The 24615-nt window shown below is 45.4% G+C and overlaps 1 protein-coding gene across 1 annotated transcript in view; it reads left to right on the top strand.

Moving 5' to 3' along the window:
• LOC110305676 (uncharacterized) overlaps positions 1-24400 on the top strand; it is a 36296-nt gene extending 11896 nt beyond the window's left edge. Inside the window, exons 2-5 of the mRNA XM_021177741.2 lie at positions 1888-2075; positions 18571-18704; positions 21647-21820; positions 24168-24400. Coding sequence (XP_021033400.2) covers positions 1888-2075; positions 18571-18704; positions 21647-21820; positions 24168-24398 — 727 coding nt within the window. The 3' untranslated portion in view covers positions 24399-24400. The remainder of the gene's footprint in view (positions 1-1887; positions 2076-18570; positions 18705-21646; positions 21821-24167) is intronic.
• The last annotated feature ends 215 nt before the right edge of the window (positions 24401-24615 follow it).

The raw sequence follows: 24615 nt of genomic DNA on the forward strand, positions 1-24615 counted from the left end.
GAGGAGAAGAAGAAGGAGAAGAAGGAGAAGAAGGAGAAGAAGGAGAAGAAGGAGAAGAAGAAGAAGAAGGAGAAGAAGGAGAAGAAGAAGAAGAAGAAGAAGAAGAAGAAGAAGAAGAAGAAGAAGAAGAAGAAGAAGAAGAAGAAGGAGGAGGAGGAGGAGGAGGAGGAGGAGGAGGAGGAGGAGGAGGAGGAGAGGAGGAGGAGGAGGAGGAGGAGAGAAAAGGAAAGGAAAAAGGAAAAGGGGGGAAAAAGGAAAAAGAAAGGAAAAAGGAAAAAGAAAGGAAAAAAGGAAAAAGAAAGGAAAAAAGGAAAAAGAAAGGAAAGAAAAAAGGGAAAGGAAAGGGGGAAAGGGAAAGGAAAGGGGAAAAGGGAAAGGAAAGGAAAAAAGGGGGAAAGGAAAGGAAAAAAGGGGGAAAGGAAAAGGAAAGGAGAGGAGAGAAGGAGAGGGGAGGGGAGGGGAGGGGAGGGGAGGGGGAGGGAGGGGAGAAAGAGGAAAGAGGAAAGAAAGAGGAAAAAGAGGAAAAGAGGAAAGAGGAAACAAAGAGGAAAAAAGGAAAGGAAAGGAAAAAGGAACGGAAAAAAGGAAAGGAAAGGAAAAAGGAAAGGAAAGGAAAGGAAAACGGAAAGAAGAGAAGAGAAGAGAGGAGGGGAGGGGAGGGGAGGAGAGGAAAAAGGAGAGGAGAGGAGAGGAAAAAGGAGAGGAGAGGAAAGGAAAGGAAAGGAAAGGAAAGGAAAGGAAAGGAAAGGAAAGGAAAGGAAAGGAAAGGAAAGGAAAGGAAAGGAAAGGAAAGGAAAAAGGAAAGGAAAGGAAAGGAAAGGAAAGGAAAGGAAAGGAAAGGAAAGGAAAGGAAAGGAAAGGAAAGGAAAGGAAAAGGAAAGGAAAAAGGAAAGGAAAAAGGAAAGGAAAGGAAAGGAAAGGGAAAAAAAAACAACTTGATAGGTTAGTGTTCTGCGGCTGTGACAAAATACCGGAGGAAATCAACTTTAAAAAGAAGGAGGTTTATATCTGTTCACAGTTTCAATGTTGGGTCTGCTGACTTCACTGTCTTGGAGCCTGAGATGAAGCAAAACATCACCGTGGGGTCGTCAAGGTGAGGAGCAAAAAGAAGTGCAAAGTTGTTCATTTCTTCATTAGAAGGCAGAAAGAAAAGAGAGCAGAACGGTCGGGGGCAGACTACACCCTTCAAAGGCACACTTTCTCCCTCTAGGCCACAGTTACAAACATTTCTACTACTCTGAAGCAAGGCAAGTTAGGTATCTTCAAAATATGGTGTCTCGGGGAGCTGGGGGAGCATCTCAGATCAGAAAACTGTTCTGATTTACGTATGAAATTCCACCACCACCACCATCACCACCACCACCACCACCACCACCCCACCCCCTGTAGAACCCGTGAGTTTAAATGCTTGCTCGTCATCTGGCAGATGTTAGAGAAGGTTGTGGAACCTTCAGATGGAACCTCATTGGAGGAAGCGGGCCATTGGGGTGGGCCTGAAGGTTACATGGCCCCGCCCAGCTTCCTATTCACTTTTTGCTTCCTGAGGCCTGGTGACCTGCCAGCCTCCCATTCCTGCTTTCATGGCTTCCCCACTGTCGAGGACTGTGTGCTTCCAAACTGCAAGCCAGAATAAACCCTTCCTTCCTAAGACTGCTTCTTGTCAAGTATTTGGTCACAGCAGTAACAAACGAAACTAAAAAGCTCCAACGGCCAGCATCGCTTATCAGTTTTGCTAACCCTCTCCCAGCAATGTCTTCTTCAAGAACCAGCTGATATTATCAATTTCTTCTCTTCCTCACTTGGCCACACACCAGCTGGGTCGTTTGTAGGTCACTGGGTCATTTAGAACACACCTAACGGTGGACTTGTGTTTTTCTCCATGTTCAGGGTTTCTCATGAGAGGAAAAGGGAGAACAAAAATCATGAAGAGCTTCCAGAGGGCCACCACTCATCCCACGGTCAGGACAAGGAGGGAGTCTGGCTTCCTGGGAGCAGAACTGAAGAGGCAGGAGAAGACCAGGCTGCAGAGGAGGGACCTTTCCTCAGTAAAACAGAACTACAAAAAGATACGCAAGGTAGGAGACCCCAGCCCTGCTGTACATACAAACACTGTGGGCATAAAGGGGTTTACAAAAGAGGAGGCCAGATCTAGGAGCCAGGCCCAGGACAAGGGCAAAACTAGTGTTCTAAGACTAATCATATATAATATGTAGTACATTATACTTTTTTATTTTTGAGACAGGGTTTCTCTGTATAGCTTTGGCTGTCCTGGAACTCACTCTGTAGACCAGGCTGGCCTCGAACTCAGAAACCCGCCTGCCTCTGCCTCCCAAGTGCTGGGATTAAAGGTGTGCCCCACCACCCCCAGCAGTACTTTTAAATGTTGTATTAACAAGTCTACAGAGCGACTACCATCCATGATGAAACTTTTGGCTCAAAAGCTCTACTTTCCATATTACTTTTTTTTTTCATTGTTATCACAAAATATGACAATAACAACATAAGAAAGAAGGGGTTTGTTTTAATATATTTCTATTTTAAAAACATTAATTCCTTGTGAATTTCATAATTTCTACCATGTTAATCCAAACGCCTCTTCCTAACTCTCCCCGGATCTACCTCCCCCCAGCCTTGTACCCTCTTTAAAAAAAAATAGCCCCTTGAGTCCAGTTTGTTCAGTCTATATACTCTTTATTGTGTGGTTCCCCACTGGAGCATAGTCAGCCTCCCAGAGGTCACTCCTTTAAAGGAACTAACTCTTTCTCAAGCAGCCATGAATTATCAATAGCTCCTCAGCTAGGGGTGGGATTTTTATACCCAGCTACCCACTCCCATTCCTTGCAGAGGTTTTTTTTTTTTTTTTTTTTTGTCTGTTGTGTTCATAAATCGTGTGCTTGCTGTCCCAACCTCTCTGAGCTCAGATGTGAAACTGTCTCATTGTGTCGGGAAAACACTTTTTCAACCTATTCATCCAAAGCCTACATCACTCTGACAACCTTCCTGTTCCCTCTTTCATGGTGATCCGTGGGAGGAGGGGTGTAATATGGATGTCCAATTTAGGGATGAGTACCTCAATTACTCTTAGCCTGTGAGGTGACATGGTGACCAGTTATGAGACTCTGTGTTAACCACCATCTACAAAAAAAAAAAAAAAAAAAAAGGAAAGAAAAAAAGAAACTTTTCTAATGAGGGTTTATAGATGTAATAATCTATGGGTGTCGTGATAAGTCACTAGGAGATGGCTTTATATTATGTCCATTTAGTAGAACAATAGTAGTATGTTCTCTATCAGGGCCTATTACTTGTCTAGACACAGGTTCTTGGCTTGATAATGGTGCCCAAGTATGAACTTCATCTTATAGAATGAGACTTAAATCCAATCAGAATGTGCCTGGTTCCTCCCATGATGTGCATACCATTATTGATCCAGTGGGCATGTCTTGTCAGGCCAGTTACTATAGCTCACAGGACTCATAGTTTGGTAGGACTGTTGGTTGTGTATCTCCTCAGCAGGTGTGTATAGCACCTTTCAGTTCTATAAAAGCTAGACAATAAGGGTGAAGCTTCCTTACCTCTTGACTGTGTCAATAACAATGCCAGGCATTTGTGGGGGCGGGCTTTAACTCTCATGATCTTAGACCAATATGGTATCAGTGAGCATGCCTTGACAGACTATTTATATAGTTCCCAGAGGTCATGGCTGGTCAAGATTTTTCTTACTCAAAACAAATGCTCAGGAAGAGAATCTGACGGAAGTGTGCGGAGCTTGAGCTTTGGAGATACTTGGCTTTGGCAAGGGGCCCACAACTCTTTGTCACTTTGCTTTTTTTTTTTTACATGTATAGAGTTGTGTTCCTCCATGCAGAATGGAACCCTCCAAATTCAGTGAGGTGAATCCCAGAAACATCCCCATATCGAGAATAGCTACTATCAAAGAGAGTCCTCTTCAAGCGTGAAGAACAAACCTTGCCGAGTGCCAACAGTAGGTCCCTTAGGAGCCTGGGTAATGATGCTGTAACTGAGAGAGCCGAGACAGAGTCACGCCACAGCCCCTCCTTCCTTTTACTCTTGCAGAGTCTTTGTTATTTTAAATGGAGGATTTTTTTATTCCTATATGTATTTATTTGTTGGACAATGGGTTTATATTTATTGGTTTATTCATTTACAAGTTTATAGACACAGTCTCATGTATCGCAGTCTAGCCTTTCACTCACTATATAATAGAGGATGTCCTCGAAGATCCTCCAGATTCTCCTGCTTCCACCTCTGGAGTGACAGCTATGCACCACCAGATCAAGTTTATGTTGGGGAACAAACCTGAGGCTTTCTACATCCCAGGCAAGCGCCCTAGCCACTGAAGCTACACCCCAGTTCTGGCAAATTCTCCTTTCTCCCCGCTTTTCTCCCTTGCTCTCAGCTTCACCTGTTATCTACCCACAGAATTGTTTTAGCACCAAAGGCAAGGAAGTTCCACCCTGGTGGTACCCACACTGCCTGAGCTGAGAGAGCTTCAGAGAGGCGTGATGTCTTCACATTTTCATGTCTTTAGCTAAAGGAGTCAAACTCTTTGCTAATGCATAACAGGTCTTCTATGTGGGCTTCAAAGACAGAGGGACAAACCAGGGGGTGATTCTGAGGCAGATAGCTCTCTGTGACCTCATTTACAATCTGAAAGACAAAAGGCCCTCCTGGTCATTGTACACGGAGCCATTAGCGCTCAAAATGCTTTTCCCAAATTCTCCCAGTGACCTCCAGGGGCCCAGCCACACAGAGTGCAGAATGGCTTTCACTTTATGCAGACACCACAGGCTTTATGAAGATGTACAGTTTGGGTCCCCAGAAAAATCCTTGTTGCCGTGGCATTCCAGCCCATGAGAAATGCATGACCTTGATTAGGAAGAGCTTAACAAATGGGTCTCCTGCAAAGCCTGCCTTCCTTCCTTAGTCCTCAAGGAGAACTGGTTTGGGGGAGGCGATGAAGAGATGACCTGCAGCAAAAGTGAGAGGAAAGGGGGCAGAGATCCTTTATCTTGGGATAAAAGCTTTGGCTTTAAAGCCAAGGAAGCAAGAAATCATCAATGCTTTGAAGGTGATGCTCGAATCAAGGGTTGTATCCATCCTCTGTCAGTCACCTTCTAAGGACCTCCCAGGACCCCACAGCTTTTCTACTGCCATGTACATTCATATTGACTCTCTCCCAGCTTTCCTAGTCTATCTTTCTCTCCAATTCTGTTAGGGACTGTCTTAGGGTTTTACTGCTGTGAACAGACACCATGACCAAGGCAAGTCTTATAAAGACAACATTGAGTTGGTATTGGCTTACAGGTTCAGCGGTTCAGTCCATTATCATCAAGGCAAAAGAATGGAAGCATCCAGGCAGACATGGTGTAGGCAGAACTGAGAGTTCAACATCTTCATCTGAAGGCTGCTAGTGGAAGACTGACTTCCAGGCAGCTAGGGGTCAGGGTCTTAAGCCCACACCCACAGTGACACACCTACTCCAACAGAACCTCCTAATAGGGCCATTCCCTGGGCCAAGCATATACAAACCACCACAGGAACCAAGATTCCCCCTAGCTTTCCTACCTCTACACTACACATCCTTTATGCAGTCAACACAGTGACAGGAACTTCAGACAGAGCTGTATGTGGAAATCACATTCTGTCTTTCACTCAGCAAATACTTGCTGACCACCTACTGTGTGACTTGCTGACCACCTACTGTGTGACTTGCTGACCACCTACTGTGTGTCAGGCACTGCTCCAAGAACTGGAAACATTCTGGAGAAATAAAACCAATTAAAAAAAATGGTCAGAGGCATGAAGATAATGTATTATCCAGTCTCCAAGGCATCCTATCTTTGCAGAGAACAGTTCTGTTGGGGGGCGGGGGTGTCGAGCATCCTTCTCATCGGCAGGTGGTCCCATCTGGGCCAAGTAAATTTTCTCAGGCAGCTATTAGCTCTCAAGCTCTCAGCAAGGAATGTTTGGGAAATGTTTATCCTTGAGCCTGAGTTCAGAACCCACTCACCATACTTCTTTCAAGTCCGCCTTGTGTGTTTCTTATTTACCTCCCACATCAAAGCAACTAGAATTTTCTAACATCTCAGGGTGTCCTCCCACTTCTGACCCAAAGCGTTCAGTAAATCACAGAGCAAGCTTCCAACAAATGCTTTTGCCAGAGCCAAGCAGGTTTCCGTGTCTGTCAACTTACTCTCACTTCATCTCCCAAGCCCGACATAGTGTGGAGGAGGAGGAGTGGGGGCTGGGCAGCCTTGCTGGTTTTTGAGCTAATGAGCTGCAGAAACAAGATCTCGGCTTCCATTGACTGACACGGAGATGTTAGTATTTCAAATGGAATTGTAGTGTGTGCATGGGCATGTATGTGTATGTATGTGTGTAAGAGAGACAGACAGTGAGACAGAGTCAGAGCCAGGAAATGTTTGAAAAAGAAATCGGTTTGCTTGGGAATGTGTGGTTTCCACAGTAATTTTGGAATCTGTGTACAGACAAATGGCAGAGATGACAGATTGAAGAGTCCCCAGTCCTCCCTCCTCCAAAAGCTGTGTATTGGATGTGACTGATGCCACAAACCTTGCTTCGAATCTGTTTCTGCTTGAAAGTAGCAAGGAAAACGTTGGAGACTGTAGATCAAAAAAGCAATGCTCCAATTTATCCAGACTCAGAGTAAGCTCGTCTTTCAGGCCAGTATTGCATAACCACACATCCTGGTGGGACATGCCCACTTAGGCTGGGTTGTTTCGAAGAACATGACTGGTTTTTGGGGGGAAGGAATAGATCTCTGGAAAAAAGGAGGGCAGTGGATAGACCTGTAACTTTAATTTTTTTTCAATGTCTTATTTTTAATAATGGTTCATAAAGGCTTTGACCTCCCTTGTAGACCACCACCCATCAGAGGTAGTGGAAAAGAAAGGATACAGGGGAAGTGGACCTGTAGTGGACCTGTAAAGGTTCTTTGGAGAAACTCCCATTTGTGTTGTCTGGAAATCGGCACTTCAGTTCACAGGGTAGCAGGCAGTGGCAGCTGGGCCCACTCACAAACACTTTACAGATACACCAGCAGTCCAGTTTGGTAGAGTCAGGTTAGCAATAGTGGTGGCATGACCTAGCTAGCAGAGACAGTTAGGCCTCAGCCTCAGCCTGAGTCAACAGAAGGGACTAGGAGGGACACCAGGACACGTTCTTGGCTGTGCTTCTCTCAAGGAAGCAAAAATCAGCAAAGATCTGAGACCCACAAGTGTTGTACAACTAACTGTACCAGTAAGCCAAGCTCTGTCTTCGTCGCTCCCTGGAGACCCATTTATACCCTCCAAACATCACGTGACCTTGCCTCAGCATAGGTTTTGCCTCAGCATGTGCATCCAATCAGCCCAAGTCCTTGGGAGCGGCAAGAAACTGCAGCACACCACCAGAAGTTTTGGGTGCGGTTTCTCTCTATGGCGTCCCAACAAATGCAGCTCAACTACACAGTGTAAGGCGGACCAACACATGCGTGTTGTCAGCAAAGAATCCTTCATTGCATATCCTTTAGCAGAGCATCCTCTATCCTGTGTCTCCTTCAGCAAAACATTGCCTCACAAGTCTGCCTTAGCCTTTCACACCTGTGTCCACTTTAACAAAACGTTCCTTCACATGCTTGCCCCTGCAAAACACCATCCAAATAACTTTCCAAAGAACCCTTAAGTTTCCACTTCATAGACCCAAGACCCAGGGATAGTGAATGATCCTCCACACGCATGCTTGTGTGCTGATGGGTAGTTTGCCTCTGATCTCAGGAACCTTGTCTTCTGTGGTATAAAATGGAGTTTGCCATGCACCAGTTTCCCTCTGTCTCCTGCTCCCCTGAGATGTGAGGAGCACCAGCCATACACTCATGAAGCTAAGAACTCTGCCATGCCTTCCCCCGCTGTGGTGGACTGTACACTTCAAACTGTGAGCCAAAATAAGTCCTTTCTCCCTCCAGTTCTATCAGGTTTGTCACAGGGACAAGGAGCACAACGAATTCATGAAAGATGTTGATAGAAGGTTTTCCCTTAAACCCAAACCCAAACCGACCCCTCAGAAGTTACCATCACCAGTTCCATCATCTGTCTTTTAGAGACAAATGGGTATGTCCCATAATACATGAGGTTCTAGAACAACCGTATGTTCCCAACTAGGTCTGCCCTTTGCAAAGACAGTTGTTCCCTCCTCTCATAACTGTGGCTCTAAAGGACAGGGGAGTTTTGTTTTCCTCAGCCCCTTCACCATCCTCCACTCATGAACCACATTTTCTCTGCTGCCTCCTGCAGCCAACCCTGGAGTTGGAACCGGAGAGTCTGCTATGACTGGAATGGGGAGAACGCCCATCTCTTGGTTGCAACTCCCCTGTCTGTTGACCTAGGACGTAGCTTTGTTAGCAGATTGGCTCATTACTTCCCAAAGTCTTTATCATTTTCAGATTTCAGTGTTCAAAGACAGAAGGTAGCATGTTCTTGGGTGTGTTATGCCTCTGACAAGGCCATATTTATTAGGCTTGTTTGGTGACTTGTTACTCGGTTAAATTCCATTTGGGCCACACCTATGCCCCACCCCACACTGCATCGATATGTCCCAAGAATCTGTACTGAGAAAGAAAGGTGTTTGGCTCTTTCTACATCTACATCCCTTGTCTACATCCATTACAGCTCTAGAGAGGGATCATTCAGCTATCATAATGTATGAATTATTTGCTCCTTAGTGTTTTAAAAACTCTTTAAAAATAACATGCCATAAGCAGAAAGAAGAAACCTATAAAGAAAACCTATAAATTTTAGGGTTAACTTATAAGGATTTTTAACTACAAAATACCTTCATCTTTGCCCTGTAGTACCATAGTCATAGGAACATTGGATCATTTAGGTCATGCACCTAGAAATAGGCATCTTAGAATTCTACTGGTCAAACCCTATTTAAGTGAACACAATTAACAAGATATGTAGAACAATATATACAAGGATGGTTGGTGTCACCTTGTTGCCATCAGAGACCCAAGCTTTCCACAGCTTCCTCCTCCCCTCCTTAGTCTCACCTCCACAAGATGGCTACTCACCTCTAAGGTACAACACATATGCATTCCAAACAGGAAAGGGACAGATGGATCCTGGAAAATGAAACAATCTCATTCCAGCTGTGTACTAGAAAATGATCGCTTCCCATGATCCTCTCCCCCACACCAGACTATCCTTGCTCTCTGGACAGAACTATGACACAGGGCATATGACACAAAGCAGTGGAATGGCTATATATGTAAAGCAGTCACTTCATGACGAGATCAAGGATGATGGGAAACTGATGGATGGTGAAGGCCAGGGCTGACCAAGTATTATTACCCCTGATTCATAAGGGAAAAATATTCTATTATGAAAGTCTAGAGACTTTTCCAAGTTCGCAGCTACAGACAACAGCACCTCTCAGCTTCCAAGGAGCCATCGTCTGCCGTTGTGTGGACACCAGTGGTCTTGTAGGAGGCATCATTTAGAGTCAACCATTGAAACACATCTACTCACAAATGCTGCCCTTCATCTCCCAGCACAGCCAGCAGCCCACAAAGAGAGCCCAGGTGGTAACCAAATCCTGGCTTTGCTACCTTGTGTGTGTGTGTGTGTGTGTGTGTGTGTGTGTGTGTGTGTGAACTCTGTATTGTATTAGCAGCTCCTTCTTCTGATTTTCACAATGCAGCAGAGTTTAGAATCAGCCTTGGTTTGTTCCAGTTTATATTTTCCAGAAAATAAGAGGGTTGGTGCCAGTGAGCCTTTTTCTGTAAACTGATGGTGGAATGGTGGTTAATAGCACACTGTAGCAAATGAAGAGGCTTGATTCCCAGTCCCATGAGCTTCCAATGTGTGTTCCTGGCCAAGTCCTGTAACCTTTCTCTGTTATTATATCTCCACCACTGGATTAGAGTCCTCTTGCCACAGAGCAAATGACCACACATCTGGTGGATTAAAACAACATCTGCTAATTATGTCTACTTTTATGGGTCAGGAAACTGGACAAAGCTTAACTGACTCTTACCCTTGGCATCTCCTTGTGGCTCTGGGTTCTTGGCAAGATCCATTTCTTTGCAGACTTAGAACTCACATTGGTTTGTCTCTTGAAAGCTTTGAACCCAAGATCATTTCTAAGGTACTCAGTGAATCAGGTCAGGCCTGCCAAGATATGCTGTTTGTTTGTTTGTTTGTTTGTTTGTTTGTTTGTTTGTTTGTTTGTTTTTGGGGAGTGTGAGTGGTTTGCTTGCGTGTAGGCATGTGTACCATATGTGTGGTTCCTGTTGAGACCAGAAAAGGGCATCAGATTTTCTGGAACTAGAATTACAGATGACTCTTAGCCACTATGTGGGTTCTAGGAAACAGACTGGTGTCCCCTGGAAAGCAACAAGTCTCTTAGCCACTGAGCCTTTTCTGCAACCCATAAGCACCTTCTTGATCCCTTTAGAGTCACCTTATAAGGGTTTTTAAACTACAAAATTCCTTTATCTTTGCCTTATAGTGCATAGTCATTGGAATGTTGGATCGTCACATTCACCAGCCCAGGTCACATCCAAGGACATGGATCATCTAGGGCATATATCTTATGGGGTTAGAATCCTAGGCATCTTAGAATTCTACCTGCCATACTCTGTACAATAAAGATTCAGGTTCTGTCTTACACGGTCCTTCTGAATGCTCAAGCCACAAGGTAGAGCCCTTTTGAGGAGCTGGGAGAGTCAAACAATATTAACATAACACTTGTTTTAAAAGAAATCACAAGCCAGGCATGGCGATGCATGTATGTCACCCAGCGCTTGGGAGGCAGATGAAAGAGGGTCAGATGTTCAAGCCGACCTTGGTTACACAGAGAATCTGAGGCCAGCTTGAGTTACATGAGGCAGCTGTGAAAGTGACGCTAACAGAATCAAATTAAAATGTTTAGAAATTACAGTGTTTCTCTTGCATTAACAGCTTTTCCCTGATGCAGAAGTTGGCAAGAAGCCTTAAAGCTTTAATACAACTGAATGACTTTTAGATAGATAGGTAGGTAGATAGATAGATAGATAGATAGATAGATAGATAGATAAGAGATAGATAGATAGATAGATAGATAGATAGATAGATAGATAGATAGATAAATATTTAAAAACCCAGTATGTGTGTGTGTGTTTTTTTCTTTTTTAAGCATATGGGAGCCATTGTCAGAAACAAAAGGTGCTTAAACCAGTCAAACACTGCAATCCATAAGGTGATCATTTCTACCCTTAAACCCCCCACCCCCACCCCCTGGTTTGGCTTCTAGCATGCAACACAAAGGAGCATCTAATTTGGTTGCCAGAGTCTGCACAGGTAAGTCCAGATTCTAACCGGGTGCTGTATAAGCCCCTGCTGCCCTAGTGGAAATCACCCAGAGGTTTGTCCAAAGCACTGCTCAGCAAAACTCAGACTCAGTGGGCATGGGGACACCTGCGCACTGGACTTTTTGAAAGCCTCCATGGGAGGCTCCTACACACTACCAGGGCCTGGAGCTGCTACTCTCCAGCCTGCGAAAATTCAGTGCCCCTACGCTGAACATTAAAACCCCTTTAGAAATAGCTCTAAAAGGTTCAGTCCATACAGGGCTTGCCGTGAGAGAATGAAAACCTAAGTTCAATCCCTCCGAACCCAGATAAAGCTGCAGAAAGCGCCAGGTGTGATTCTCAGCACTGGGGAGGTACAGATGGGAAGGTCTGGAAAACGTGTCCACCAACCAGCCTAATTGGCGAGCTTCAAGGAAATGAGAGAGCCTGACTCAAAGGTGCGGGAGAGCCAAAGGTGACACCCAGGGTTGTCCTGAGGCCTCCACAGACGTGGGCATGGTAGCGGAGACAGGTAAGTTAATATTTTTATAGAGCCTGCACCATGGCAAGGCCGTTTCTCAAAGAAACAAGAATCAAACCCAAAGATGTAGGGGTGCAGCTCAGTGTAGAGTATTTGCCAAGTATATGTTCTGTTCTTATGAGGATACAGAGTCGCTCAGCAGACGCCTATTTTTACTTTAAAAGGCTCAAAGTTAAGCAGGGAATATGTCTCTTTCTGTGCTCACAGAGAAGTATTTCCAGCCTCAAGGGCATGGGATTAATTTTGAGGTTACAAACAAGTCTTCTTTTAAAATTTCCAGTTTTCTATGAGTATGTGTTATCTCCGGGTTTAATCACTTCCAGAGAATGCCTCCCTGCTTCTCCCCCTCCCCCTCCCCCTTCCCCTCACCCCTAAAAACCATCACTAAAGAAAGAATTTTAAAATTAGTCAAATGTCCTGGTTATCTCACAATAAATAAAGAGCAGCCTGGAGTCTCCCACTCCCCTGTTCCCTGAGCCTTTCCTCTTCCCCAGGGCCACCTCCATCCCAGCCTGGGAGGGGCTGCCCCTGATGCCTGCTAGATGAACAGTCCCCGAGTCCAGCAATACTGGCTGCAAAGGCCAACAGTTAGTGGCTAAGGGGGCCTCAGCAAAGCCCCATGAGACTAGATTCCTCTTAGGATAATGCTGAAGTAGTGGAAGACATTTGAGATTGAAAGCCACGTGGGCTCTGGTGCCTGGGATCTAAAGGGGAAGTCCCTCCTGGCACACCACACACTGCTTCGAATTCTTGACAGGCATCCCAAGAGGCAGAGCATCCTGGAAGAAAAGTCCAGTTTCAGCTCAGACAGGCATCTTCACAGTCCTCCCCCCCCCCATGAACTTGTTTCCCAAACATTTATTGAGCCTCTGTTTAAATTCCAGACACCCCATTAAACCATGGTAGCCCAGCCATCACCTGACTCCACTGATGAAAATGTTCAGAGCTGGAGAGATGTCTGTCAGTGAAGTGCTCACTGCACAAGCATGAGTTTGACCCCCAGCACCATGTAATAAATGTGGGCACACATCTGAAACCCCCAACACTAGGACGAGGAGAAAGATGGACATTTGCAATCCATGGCCCAGTCTAGCCTAACAGGCAAGTTCCAGGCCAGTTCGAGATCCTGCCTAAAAACACAGGCAGACAGTACATGAGACACAGCACCCAGGAGTGACCGCCATGCTCCACACGTGTCAGCACAGATGTGCATGCTCAGAACACAAACTCAAAGGAAAAAGGAAAAAAAATGCTTTCCACATACCAGCACGGACCTCAGAATTAAATGTTTTAGCAGACTCTGAAAGACGATTCTGAGTCACATTTTATTAATAATTAATTTACTTTACATCCCTGTTGTAGCTTCCCCTCAATCCACTCCTCTTAGACCCTCCTCTCACCTCGCCCTCCACCATCTTCCCTTTCTCCTCAGAAAAGGCTGAGTCCTGTTTTTATATCTACCTTGGCTTCTAAGGGGAAATGTTCAGTGAGCTGACTTCTTTCTGTTTTTTTTTTTTCTCATCAATTTATTTATTTATTCACTTTACATCTCAATAGCAACCCCCTTCTTCCCAGTCTACCCTATGCCTCCTCCCCTCACTCCCCACTCCCCATCTCTTTTGTGAAGGAGGAGCTCTTTCTGCCCGCCCCCATTATCACCCCACCCTGGCACTTCAAGCCACTGCAGGACAAGACTCATCCTCTCCCACTGAGGCCAGACAAGGCAGGCCAGTTAGGGGAATGGGATCCACAGGAAGGCAACAGACTCAGGGAAAGCCCCTGCTTCAGTTGTTGGGGACCCACATGAAGACCACGCTGCACAGCTGTTACAGATGTGCTGGGGGTTGGGGTAGGCCCAGCCCATGTTTGCTCTCTGGTTGGTGTTTCAGTCTCTGGTAGCCCTCAAAGGTCCAGGTGAGTTGATTCTGTTGGTCTTCTTGTGGAGTCTCGATCTTCTTCAGGGCCCTCAATCATCCTTCCAACTCTTCCACAAGACTCAACTGAGCTCCATCTAATATTGGGCTGTGGGTCTCCGAATCTGTTTCCGTCGGCTGTTGGGTGGAGCCCCTCTGAGGACAGTTATGCTAGGCTCCTGTCTGCAAACATAGCAGAGAATCATTAATAGTGTCGAGGACTAATTGCTCATGGGATGGGTTTCAATTTCAGCTGTTCATCGGTTGGCCATTCCCTCCATCTCTGATCCATCTTTTTCCCTGCACATTTTGTAGGCAGGATACATTTTAGGTCATGGGTTTTTTTGGATAAGTTGGTGTTCTTATTTCTTCACTGGAAGCCCTGCCTGACCACTGGAGGTGGCCGCCTAAGACTTCCTACCCCCTACTGCTAGGATTCTCAGCTAGAGTTACCCCCATAGACTCCCTGGAGCTTCCCCCCACCCCCACCCCTGTCCCAGGTCTCTGGCACATCTTAGAGATGCTGCCCCTACTGATTTCTGTTTTCTTTCCCATGTTCTCCCTGCATCTGATCTCTCTCTACCCCGTTCCCATCCCCATTCCTACACCCACCTAGTTCCCTCCTCCATCCACCTCTGATATTTATTTTATTTCCCCTTCGATTCAAGCATCTTCCCTTGGATTCTCCTGGTTATTTGGCTTTTGGGGGGGTCTGTGGAGTGTAGCATGATTATCCTGTACTTTATGACTAATATCCACTTATCAGTGAGTACATGCCATGAACGCCCTTTTGTATATGGGTTACCTCACTCAGGATAATATTTTCTAGTTCCATCCATTTGCCTGCAAAATGATCATGATGTCCTTGTTTTTAATAGCTGAGTATTACTCCATTGTTATAAATGAACCACATTTTCTTTATCCATTTTTCAGTTTAGGGACATCTGGATTGTTTCCAGTTTCTGGCTATCACAAATAAAGCTGCTATGAACATAGTTGAGCAAGTGTCTTTGTGGGATGGTGGAGCATCTTTTGGGTATATTCCCAGGAGTGGCTTAGCTGGATCTTGAGGTAGAACTTTTCCCAGTTTTCTGAGAAACCACCAAATTGATTTCCAGAGTGGCTGTACAAGTTTGCACTCCCATTAGCTTTGATCTTAGTCATTCTGATGGATGTAAGGTGGAATCTCGGAGTTGCTTTGATTTGCATTTCCCTAATGATTAATTACATTAAACATTTCTTTAAGTGCTTTTTGGCTATTAGAGATTCCTCTGTTGAAAATTCCCTGTTTAGCTTTGTACCCCATCTTTTAATTGGATTATTTTTGGTGTTCAGTTCTTTAAATATTTTAGGGATTAGCCCTCTGTCAGATGAAGATATTTTTCTCATCCTGTAGGCTGTCATTTTATCCTAATGACTGTATCCTTTGCATTACAGAAGTTTTTCAGTTTCATGAGGTCCCACTTGTTAATTAATTCATGAGTTCCCATTTATTATTGATCTTCGTGCCTGAGCCATGGGTGCTCTCTTCAGGAAGTTGTCTCCGATAGCAATGAGTTCAAGGTTAGGCTCACTTTCTGTTCTATGAGATTTAGTGTATCTGGTTTTATGTTGAGGTCTTTGATCCACTTGGACTTGAGTTTTGTGCAGGATGATACATATGAATCTATTTGCATTCTTCTCCATGCATTCACCCAGTTAAACCAGCGTTATTTGAAGATGCTCTCCCTTTCCCATTGTATTAAGAGTCCAAAGGTGTATGGGTTTATTTCTGCTTCTTGGGTTCTATACCATAGATCAACCTGTCTGTTTCTATACCAATACCATGCAGTTTTTATTACTATTGCTTTGTAGTACAGCTTGAGAACAGGGGTGGTGATACTTCCAAAAGTTCTTTTATTATCCTGGATTATTTTAGCTACCAAGGGTTTTTTTTCCCCCTTTGTTTTTTTTTTTTTTCCATATGAAATTGAGAGTGTTCTTTCAAGGTCTATAAAGAATTATGTTGGAATTTTTATGGGAATTTCATAGAATCTATAGATTGCTTTTGGTAAGATAGTCATTTTTTTACTATGTTAATCCTACTGATCCATGAGCATGGAAGATCTTTCCATCTTCTGATATCTTCTTCAGTTTTTTTTTTTCCAGAGACTTGAAGTTCTTGTCATTCAGGTATTTCACTTACTTGCTTATAGTTACACCAAGGTATTTTATATTATTTCAGGTTATTGTGAAGGGTACTGTCTCCCTAACTTCTTACTCAACCTGTTTATCCTTTGTTATAAAGGAGTGCTACTGATTTCTTTGAGTTAATTTTGTATCCAGCCACTTTGCTGAAGGTGTTTATCAGCTGTAGGAGTTCTCTGGTAGAATTTTGGGGGTCACTTGTGTATATTATCATATCATACACAAGTAGTGATACTTTAACTTCTTCCTTTCTAATTTGTATTTCCTTGATCTCCTTTAGTTGTCTTATTACTCCAGCTAGAGGTTCAAGGACTATATTGAAAAGAAAGTAAGTGAACATCTTGTCTTGACCCTTAGTATAGTGGAGTTGATTTAAGTTTCTCTCCATTTAACTTGATGTTGGCCATTGGCTTGCTGTATATTGCCTTTATTGTGTTTAGGTATGTGCCTTGAATCCCTGATCTCACCAAGACTTTTAATATGAAGGATTTTATAAAAGGCATTATCAGCATCTAAGGAGATGATTATATGGGTTTTCCCTTTCAATTTCTTTATATGATGGATTACATTGATGGATTTCCATATATTGAACCATTCTGGCATACCTGGGATGAACCCTACTCGATCATGGTGAATGATATCTTTGATATGTTCTTACATTTGGTTTGTGAGTATTTTATTGAGTATTTTTGCATCAATTTTTATAAGGAAAATTGGTCTGGAATTCTCTTCATAGAATTTCATAGAGGCTTTGTAGTTTGCAATTTTCCTCACTTCTTTCTCTGTTTTTAATCCTTTGAGGAATGCAAGGCTTCCACTCAGCCTGAAGGAGGTGTTGAGGAGGCACACAGCACACAGCAACCCTGACCCTGTACAACAGAAGCTACTTCTATAGAGGAAAAGGAAATGAATGAGCAGCAGGGTTGGCCCAGCAGAGAAAACCTTCAGAAAATGCCTAGGGGATGCAATGGTCTTAATTACCCACTGGTGCTCATGCATGAGAGGATAAATAGCCCCTCCTGCATCTTTGGGAGGTAGAGTACACTAGGAAATTCTCACGAATCCATGAAAGTTGGCCAGCATGAGAAGAGGTGATTAAGGAATGTGGCAATGAAATAATTTACCCTAGAAATTAGGGACCTTTATTAGGTTTTTAATATAAAGGAGCCTCGAGGCTAGAGAGACGACTCAGTAGATAAGGTGTGTGCTTCACAAACATGAGGACTTGAGTCTGGATTCCCAGCACTCAACGTAAAAAAGTCAGGCACAGCAGCATGCATCTATAATACCAGTTTGGGGATCACACTTGTGTCATGATTATACAGCAAGCCCTTTTCTGACTGAGCCCAACCAGAGCTATTTATGTGCTCCAATAGACATGCTCTATAGTTGGAAAAAAAATCATGCAGTCTACACATCCTAAAGTAGTTGTCATCTGGCCTTTGAGGAGAAAGTTTGTCAACCTCTGCATTAAGATAGAGAATTTTCCATCCGTGCAGCAAAATGAAGGGTTTGCACAATTGACTCCTTAGCTGACCTGATTAAGCAACCACACCTGAGCGCTGATAATATTCTCTACGCAATTAAATCCCCACAGTGAGGGTCAGCTCACATAGCTGCAGCAGAATGACTTCCTGAGAGTACACACTCCCCACAAGACATCTCTGAGCATCACCTGGGAATTTCACAGCACCTTTATTAGACAGTTCTCTGTTTTATTCAGTTCTCCAAAGGAACACACGTGTATTAAAAGGATGTGGGCCTTTTAGTCCAACGATGGCTGTCTCACAGTAGAGATGTCAAGAATACAGTAGCTGTTCAGTCTATGAGGCTGAATGTCTCAGCAGTTCCAAACAGGACACTGAAGCCCTGGACAGTTCCTGGTCTTTGGTCAGAATCCTTAAAGAAGCTGGAGAGTTGACTCAGTGGTTAAGAGCACTGACTGCTCTTCAGAAGATCCTGAGTTCAAATCCCAACAACCACATGGTGGCTCACAACCATCCATAATGAGATCTGATGCCCTTTTCTGGGCTGTCTGAAAACAGCTACAGTGTACCTATAGATAATAAATAAATCTTTAAGACCCCTGAAGGAATTCGTTCTAATGCCGGTGAAGGAATATCCCCAGAACCAGCTAGATGAACTTGCCAGTGAGAGTGTGAGCAAGCAGAGAGAACACCATTTCCTTCTACCACATCCATCTGGACTGCCTCCACAGGGGCTCATCCACATTCAGGGTCAATCTTCCTGTTGGAAATCATCTGATCAAGAAAATCCCTCACCCGCCGTAGTGACAAGTGACTTGTGATTTCAGTTAGTCAAGTTGTCGACAGATCAGCCTCCACTCATTGCCACCACGGCTTCCCATTCTTGGCTCTTGGTGCTCTCGAGAGTGTGTTGTGTTCTCTTGTCATACCCTGTGGTCAGACACTGCAAAAGTAACCCTGTTGATTTTAGCAAAGAAGCAGGCAGCAGATCAGGGAATCCTGGAATGCAGCCTTTCTCTTCCTACTAGTTTGAAACAGGTTGGAGGTTGCCAAACCCTCTGGGTTCTATGAATCTACCTCTAATTCCCTTAGGAGCATGTGACAGCAAAGATGTAGGACAAGGTCGTGAATTGTCCCCTCCAACAACAAAGAGCATCCGAATATACGACGTGAGCCCCTTTTCTTCTCACCCATTGCAAGCTGAGAAGATGAGTCCTCACAGAAGGGTGAGCGGAGGGCATGGGGAGCCCTGGGTGGGTGGGTGGGGGATCAGAAGGACAGGATTCCCACTCAGACACTTTCACCTGCCTGCCATTGTTTCAGATTAGACAGAGAAATGAAACCCCTGCAAGTGTGGAAATATACTGTAAGCCTCACTTGGGGAATGACCAAGAGAAGACACTCTCTAGTGTGCATAGTTCTCTGAGGTTCCTGGAGGTGTTTCCCACCCAGGAATCCCTCCGTTCTGCCTCCATGCCCTGAGTGTCTGCTGTGCATGTGTAGACTGCATAAGGTGGTCTTTACCCCTTGATGGCCCGGAAGCCCTTTTGCCTTTCCCACCATTGATGGACTGTCTTTCCCACATGTAGTAGGTTCCTTTCACTCTGTGGGAAATGTGTTCCACCAACACTTCAGAGTTATTCTGAATTTTTATCCCTACTATAGACATTTAAAAATCCAGAAAATCCAAATCAAATTGCTCACATGGGTGACAAATTTCCGTGGGGAACTTCTTACATGGTCTGCAAGCCATGTCGGTGGGGAACACCTAATTGGGGCAGGTTCTGTTAGTTTTAAAACAAAATCCCAATGGTTTGATTTTACCAAATGGAGACTCGGGAGTCAGATTGCTGGGGTGAAAGCCTACTACCTCAGAGAGGCAGACAAAGCACCCAGCAAAACTTCCTCTTCAACCAGCATCGCAGAAGGACAAAGCTCCTTCACACTCCTTCTTAAATACCTTTCAAACTAAATGCCCCTCCCTTCTACTTCCTGTGCGCCTCTCTATCTGTCCCCGTAACTTCCTCTCAGTCTCTATGGATTCTTCCTGTGTTCACTCCCTGTCAACTGGTTGTTCGCTCTGCCTCTTGACCTATGGTTGACTTTATTTAATCTGGTGAATGATGGTGGTGAGGAGGAAGAGGAGGTGGTGGTGATGATGATGATGATGGTGGTGATGATGATGGTGATGCTAAATCTTATAAAGAAAGAACCAAGAAAATAGGGAGAAACGGCAGAAATGATATGGAGAGAGATGGAAGGATCACTCATTTTCCACTGCAGAGAGAGCTCCACGGGAGGTCAGCTCTGGTCACAACCTGGTCTTGGTCCATCTGAGGTCTGTCGCCAACAAGCCATAGCTCTTCATGGTAAACCCTTAAATGGCCTTCCTTTGAAAGAGCAGCTACCCTGAAACTACATCTAGCCACTGACATCTGACTGCACAGAAGGTGACAGGACCTAGAAAAGTCCCCTTCCACACTGCTGGGTCAGTTTTCCCATCTGGGAAGGGAAAGGCTTGATCCCTGAGATCTGATTGGCCTTGAATGTTTGTCACTCCTCTGTCATCATCCCAGGGTGACTCTTTCACTCCCTATCTGGGGTCTTTATGGTCAGTGCTGGAAGAAACAAAACCTGGTCTTGTTTCCTGATATGTGGGAGACAGGATGTGGTCTAACTCCCTCGCTGGGACCAAGTTCCTGTGGTGGGCCTGGCTTCCCACACACTCATTCTGCCACATGCCTAGTTAGAATGGGGGTGGAGGGGGGAACTCAGTTGTCAGCAGCCCAAAGCCATTAGCCACCAATCTCAGTTATTGGCCAGATTCCTGGCTTTGTAGAAACAAACAAGAAGAAGCAAGCTGTGGAGAGAGATGGTAATTTCCGGGACTCCTCCACTAAGAAGGAAGGCAAACGTTCCTGGGGAAAGTTTTCCTGGTGAGGCACACGTGAGCAGATCACGAGGTGGAACTCATTGTACAAGGACGATTTGTGGTGTCCAGGAAAAGTTTGGGACCTGTTGACAGTCCAGAGGGGTCGAGTAAGGAGAAAGAAATGAGCCGAGGGTCCTATGGTCAGAAACTAGAAAAGTCAGGGAGGCAAAGCCACAGTAGTTATCTTTCTAATTACTGTGAGAAAATGTCTGATACAAGCAATTTGCAGAGGGGAGACTGTTTTGGCTCAAAGGGATGGTCTACCGTGGGCAAGACAGCCTGGTGGTAAGAACAGGAAGCAACGGGGCTTCTTTGATATGTTGCTTTCTGTTCAGTCCAGGACCCCAACCTACAGTAAGGGTCACCCACATTTACGGTGGGTCTTTCTTCACACGTCATCTAATCTAGAAAATGCCTCCTAGATCGGTACGGGTTTGTTGCCATGGTGATGCAGCTCCATGAGTGTGTGTGAGCGCGCGCACATGCGTGCGTGGTGCGTGCATGCATGCGTGCGTGTTCACGCGCGCTGCTATCACCAATTTTTCACATGAATGCCAGTGATCCAAAGTCAGAGCAAACATTTACCTGACTGAGCCCAGTGTGTTGCTTTTCATCTAAACTAAGCCACTCCAAAGCTTGGGGGGGGGGGGATAACCTTGGTTAGGAGTCTCCATGGAGCTGAGTGAAAAGCCAAGGTCCCATAGTGAGTCAGCACCATTTGAGCTGAAACTGTCTGTGCTCTGGCTCTCAGCGCATGGCGCTAGACTCCTGCTCAGTTAGAGTTTTACTGCTAACCATGACCAAGGCAACTCTTATAAGGACATTTAATTGGGGCTGGCTTATAGGTTCCCAAGACTCAGTCCACTATCATCAAGGAAGGAGCATGGCAGTATCCAGGCAGGCATGGTGCAGGAGGAGCTGAGAGTTCTACATCTTCATCTGCAGGCCTCTAAAACTCAATTCCAGGCAGTTTAGGGCTAGGGCCCAAGCCCACAGTAGTGCACCTACACCAACAAGGCCACACCTCCTAACAGTGCCACTCCGTATCCCAAGCATACACAAACCATCACAACTCCCCAGAGCAAGTGGAGGGCGTGGCTCTTTCCTCTGTCTCTCAAGATAGCAGAAGGCAAAAGCCAATGAAAGCCCATCTCATCGATGAGAGGCATGAGCGAGAGCTGCTTCCTGTAGTACAGCTTGTCTAACGAAGTACCCATGCAAACTGGTCCTTTGCAGGCACGTATGGCCCGTCTGCCCCAGCAGGGCCCTTTCCGGCACCTTATGGACATGAAGGCAGAGAAGAGGCTGGCGGGGTGGAAGGAACGCCGTAGCCGCTTTGGTGACATCAACGTGCACAAATGCTATCAGTTTGGGCAGGTCTTCTCTCCTTTCCAGGCTCTGGCCACCACAGTAAGTTTCAGATTAAGTCCTCGGGGGCCACCAGGGACAAACCTCAGTTCTTCATTCTTTTCAGGAGTGGATTAGTCAGTTTTGGCCCCAAGAATGCCGAGTCGCAAAGGATTAAAGCTAACCCCTAACTCAGTATCTTAGATTGGCAAGCATCTATTCTCCGGACTCATTATCTACAGAGGAATATACTTCTGTTGCTTTTACTCACTGCCAGCTCACAGAAAAGAGGGGGGCGGGGTGTAAAGTGCTGAGACTTGTCCTCCCATCTGCCACCATAAGTAGTCTCTCCGATCATATGGGACAGTGACATGTGGGAGGAGTTCAGGGGACGGGTAGAAGGCAATGGCTATAGCTGTGATGTTCAGAGATGAGGCAATTCCACGGCAAGAGCTATACTGGAAAGGAGAGGCAGTTGGTATACTTGCGGTCTGAAAATCTGAGTGTGCCTCAGCATTACTTGGAAAGACTGTAAAAATGTAGATTCCTGGGTCTGTGACAATGACTTGATGGGCTGTGCAAGCAATACGGGCCTGAGTTCAAATCCCCAAGCATCTACATAAAAAAGCTGGGCGTGGCTCCGTGCATACCTGCAATTGTAGCTCTATGGGTGACAAGGGGCAGACACTGGAGGATCCCTGGGGCTTAGTGGATGCTGTCTAACTATGGGTTCAGTGAGAGACCTTGGCTCAAGAGAATAATACAAGGGATGATAGATCAGGACATCCACCGCCCTCTTCTGGCTTCCATGTACCCATGAATGTGCACATATGCACACGCGGGCGCGCACGCACACACACACACACAAAGTGTGGATCCCAAGCTTTTGTGATTTCAATTATGTGGTGGGTTTTTGGCAGGAGGGAGCTTGGAATTGCCTTCCTGAATTATTGTGCATACTGCCTTTGTGCCTTATTACCCAGTCAACCACGTCCCAGCCTTGCTTCTGCGATGGCACTCACAGAAAATTACCCACTAGGAGGGTAACTAACAGGGTTAAACAACTAGAACCCTGAGCACAGACGAGACAGCATGCCAACTGCAGCTAGTCACAGCCCTCCGACGTGTGCTGGATCCTGCTTGTTGCACATCTGTACTAATGCTTACTGAACATCAGGATCAGCCAGGAAATTAGATATATTAATAATGTCTAAGCCTTCCTCAGAACAGTTAGATGAGGGGCTTGGGGTTGGATCCCAGACATCACATCTGCAGCTCTTCAAACTCCGCACATGATGTCACCAGCGCATCCTTAAGCTTTCCAAGAGTGACTTTGACATTTGTCCCTGCAGTTTCCAACTGTTAACACATGGAATCTTGAGTCTCAGAAGACTCCGAGGTCCTCGTTCTAAAAGCAAATATCTCAGCTCCTTTGGACCGGAGCAAACCAGATGGTTTGTCGTATGAACCACATTCCCATGTGAAGTTGAATTTGAAAATGACCACTCTCTGACCTTTCTAGAAACTAGCCAAATTTCATCTTCTGTCCACTGACCAATATTCTTCAGACACTGTGCTTCTGTCCAGGCCCAAACACGAGCATGGGAAGCCAAACCCCACCCCCAAGCAGCTTCTGTCCTTCCTGGAACACCAGGAACAAAAGCCGTGAACCGGAGTCCTGCAGTCATGATAACTGGTTAATGAGAAGGTGCATAAACTGATTGCCCAGAAGGAGCTAAGAGCCATTTATATCAGCATGTGGTGTTGCTGCAGAACAAACCCCTACAAATGGATGCCTCCTCTATGGGAAGAGACTATCTCCCATGTGCTAGAAGGAACGGTGCCCATGTGCTAAGTTACTAACTCGTGTCATGTTGCGGTAGTGACTTTTCTGTTAATGTGATAAAGCAAGAAATGATGGCAGGAAGGAAGGGTTTATTCAGGCTTATGACTCCAGAGGGGATGGAGTCCATGATGGGGGGATCCTGCAGCATAGGACAACAGGAAGCCAGCTGGTGATGTATTTCTATGCACAGGAAGCAGAAGGGCAGAACAGGAAGTGGAGGGAGGCCACCCCCACTCCCCCAGTACTTCCTCCAGCAAAGCTCTCCAAACAGCATCACTGGGGGTGGGGGGCAGTTCTCATTGAAACTACCACCCGGGTTGTGCACTGAAGACTGGGCTAACACTTAATTCTCACACACTCTGTCCAATGAGCATCATGCACACTCTGTACACAGGGCCTAAAGCTAGAAAAACACAGCTGCTTGTCTTCCACTGTTACCATTCCATAGGGAAGCCAGGGGTTGAGCCTGGGAAGCTGTAGCTAGGCACAGCTCCCTTTGGAGATATCAACAGGTATTCTCCACCTCCATGCCCCTTCTCTCCACAAGTCTTCTCTGTTTCACAGGAGATGCGAAGGCTGGTGCTGCCCAGAGACTTGCCCATGAGTTCTCACAGGCGGAGAATAAATCCTTCATCCCTCGGTGACATGAATTTCCAGGATTTACCCCTGTCTCCAAAAGAGCTGACACTGGGAAAGGATGATGGCCATCATGAAAAGGACAAGCCAGTGAGCCACATTAAAAAGCCTTTATTCCCCCCAATAGTTAAAGCAACAAAATATAATGACATGAAATGAAATTGCAAAGCTTGTATGGTGGTCCCTCACTGCAAGATCTGACATAAAAGCAGAAAACGTCCAGGGATCCGAGACCGTTGAGCCAGCCTCACATATGACCACATTTTTATGGTCTAAGAAATGACCATATTATGCTCTGGCATGGGCTGAACCATTAGAAAGTGTAAGAGGCACAACCAGACCCAAATCCTCAATGACACTTTCCTCAGAAGCCTTG

Source organism: Mus caroli, unplaced genomic scaffold (genome assembly GCF_978045245.1).
Source record: "Mus caroli unplaced genomic scaffold, Mus_caroli_1 scaffold_13, whole genome shotgun sequence".
Taxonomy (NCBI): domain Eukaryota; kingdom Metazoa; phylum Chordata; class Mammalia; order Rodentia; family Muridae; genus Mus; species Mus caroli.